General features: G+C 48.9%; 1 protein-coding gene across 21 annotated transcripts in view; it reads left to right on the top strand.

Moving 5' to 3' along the window:
• The window catches only part of mbnl1 (muscleblind-like splicing regulator 1), a 53,468-nt gene that overhangs the window by 15,811 nt on the left and 35,157 nt on the right, over nucleotides 1-2,500 (top strand). For 20 of the 21 annotated variants that reach the window (XM_062518789.1, XM_062518795.1, XM_062518759.1 and 17 more), the window contains exon 2: nucleotides 1-668. This exon is cut by the window's left edge and continues 125 nt beyond it. In XM_062518789.1, coding sequence (XP_062374773.1) covers nucleotides 495-668 — 174 coding nt within the window. In that variant the 5' untranslated portion in view covers nucleotides 1-494. Of the gene's footprint in view, nucleotides 669-862; nucleotides 1,856-2,500 lie in introns of those variants that run through there. The other variant, XM_062518824.1, reaches the window with a different exon arrangement.

Genomic DNA, 2,500 nt, shown 5'->3' with positions numbered 1-2,500 from the left:
AAAGTGCTGACCAACCCTTCCGCCAGCCAATCCCCGACCTGAACGCAACCCACCCACCCCCCCCACCGACCCCTCCATACAGCACCTCAACCAGCCAATCCGGCACACAGGAAGTCGACCTGCTGTGCCTCCACGACCTGAAGTCCATCTCTGGAGCCCCAAACGCCTGGCAAGAACACCACCTGCTGGGAAGGTTCTCCTTGACGAATGACTGTCTCTCTTGGAGAGGACGAGAAGACATCTTTGTTTTGGGGCTAAACCCACCAGTTTTGTGGGGTTTCTTTGGGTCTTTTTAAGGAGACTTCTGAGGTTACCCAGCCACTCCTTGGTGCTCAGGCACACAGAGGGATTTTCAAGCACTTACAGACTTTACCCTTTATCGGGATTTACTTTTGTCCTTTTTGTATCCTTTTAATTGTTGTTGATTTTTCCCCCCCTCCTCGTGTGTGAGCAACCAACCTTTTGGTGAAACCGAGTGCCAAGCGAGAGTTGCCATGGCGATGAACATGGCGCACATGCGGGACACCAAGTGGCTCACACTGGAGGTGTGCCGCGAGTTCCAGCGGGGCACCTGCTCCCGCTCCGCCGACGAGTGCAAGTTCGCCCACCCCGCCAAGAGCTGCCAAGTCGAGAACGGACGGGTAATCGCCTGCTTCGATTCTCTCAAGGTGAGCATCACACACACATACACACACACACACACATGCGCACACCCTTATCTCTCATCCTGTGCCTGGACACATTGTTATCCAGATAATGTGGTGTGGACGTCTCAGGTTTACTGTTTGAATAGGGGGGGGGGGGGGTGTGTGTGGGGGGGGGGGGGGGTGTGCCTGATCTGTCCGCCCACAGTGTGTAGCCATCAGTGCAGTTGGAGCAGGCCGATGAGTCTCATCTGGGCTGAAGGCATGTCTCCACACACACGGCATTGTTTGTGCGCCTCTGGGCCGATATTAGATTTGGACTGGCCTCAATGCTATAGTTTCAGGACATTTATTACTTGATTAGCGTTAGCGCGGCCTTGTGACTGAGATTAGCAACAGGAATGCGATGCATAGAATGGGGCACACATAGGGTATGATTGGTGAAGTTTAAATGCTTCCATTTTGAGATGATCTGCACTTGCCAGGTTGGAAACAGAATGCTGTTGAGTGGCTTTGGAAATCTGTAATTATTTGTCAGCGGTGGCTCGCGAGCTGGTGACTCACTGTGTTGACATAGAATGGCTCTGGCCCAGATCTAGATACTGCTCTGGAATTGGGACGGGTCCAGCTCCAGAGTTGTTCTAGACTCAAGTACTCTTTGGAGCAGTCATGAGAAGGAAACGGGCATAATACATGTGCAAACAGCATAACTCCTGCCAAGCGGTAACATCATCACTTCCAAAACGGTGCAAAAAAAAATAATAAAAAATCAACAGAGCGTTTTCTCACGTCTCTCACCTTGGATAACTTCGGAGCGAGCCACGTGCGATCGTTGAGTGGCGCGTTATCTCGCCCTGAAAACAGCATCTGCTCTAGAGTGATTTCCCGTTCGACCACACCCACCCCTAATCACATGGCTGCTAACTAGAACATGTGACGGAACAGGAGGGAAACAAGAGAGATGGGGGGATGGGGGGGTGAGCTGTAGAGAGAGAAAGAAAGACAGGAAGGAAGAAAGAGAGAGAAAAAGAAAAAGTCTGAATAGTTGATAGTTGAGTAAGAATGAAATGACCAATTGAAAGGAAATGAGAGAGATGAGAGAATGAGCGCTGAGCTCGAGAGAGAGAGAGCGCAAGCGAGAGAGAGATAGAGAAAAAGAGGAACAAACGAATAAAAAAAGAAAAGAAAGAAAAAGAAAACCGCTGCAGAATGTGAGTGTCTGTATGAGTGAGACTGAAATGATAATGACACCTTTCCTTCTTTGTCCAGAAGGCTGTCATGAGGAGATGAGAATCTTGCGCAGTCATTTAGGGAACCCTTCTTGCTCGCCATGTGGTTTGACATGTTGCCCAAGTAGTTCCCTCTCAGCCATGACCTTATACAGCCCTAGAGCTGCACAAGAGCAAGATGGCGAGCTGAGCACGAGGATATGCTGACACCACTGACACGACTGGTTGTTGTCCGTTAACTTTGATGATGTTGTCAATATCGGCCATTTTGTTTTTCTCAATCCCTGACTGCGTTGCACAAAAATGTTTCATCTGTTCTCTAAAACAAAATGATGATCAATCACTCATTTAGCTTTAGCATTAGCGCAGTTACCGGATCACTTTGGTGTTTATTCTGAATTAATGTACTAATGAAAAAGTGATTTGGTCCAGATCTGCCCCAGGCCAGGCTGCGCTCAAGGCCAGATCGTCTCTAGGGTCAGCTGCTATCTGTGTCTGGCTCCTCGGTGTTTCATGCTGTGCCTGGTCTCTGTCCAGTGTTAATATTAGCCTACTGGGAGGTTGGAAAAGGTGTACTACAGTTAGGTTTGTCTTGTATGGTGCTGTTTGTTTTGGTTTTGTTTTTCA

The sequence above is a fragment of the Sardina pilchardus genome, chromosome 2 (genome assembly GCF_963854185.1).
Source record: "Sardina pilchardus chromosome 2, fSarPil1.1, whole genome shotgun sequence".
In the NCBI taxonomy this organism is placed as follows: domain Eukaryota; kingdom Metazoa; phylum Chordata; class Actinopteri; order Clupeiformes; family Clupeidae; genus Sardina; species Sardina pilchardus.
Note: the sequence above shows the minus strand (reverse complement) of the source record. Positions and strands in the feature narration are given on the sequence as shown.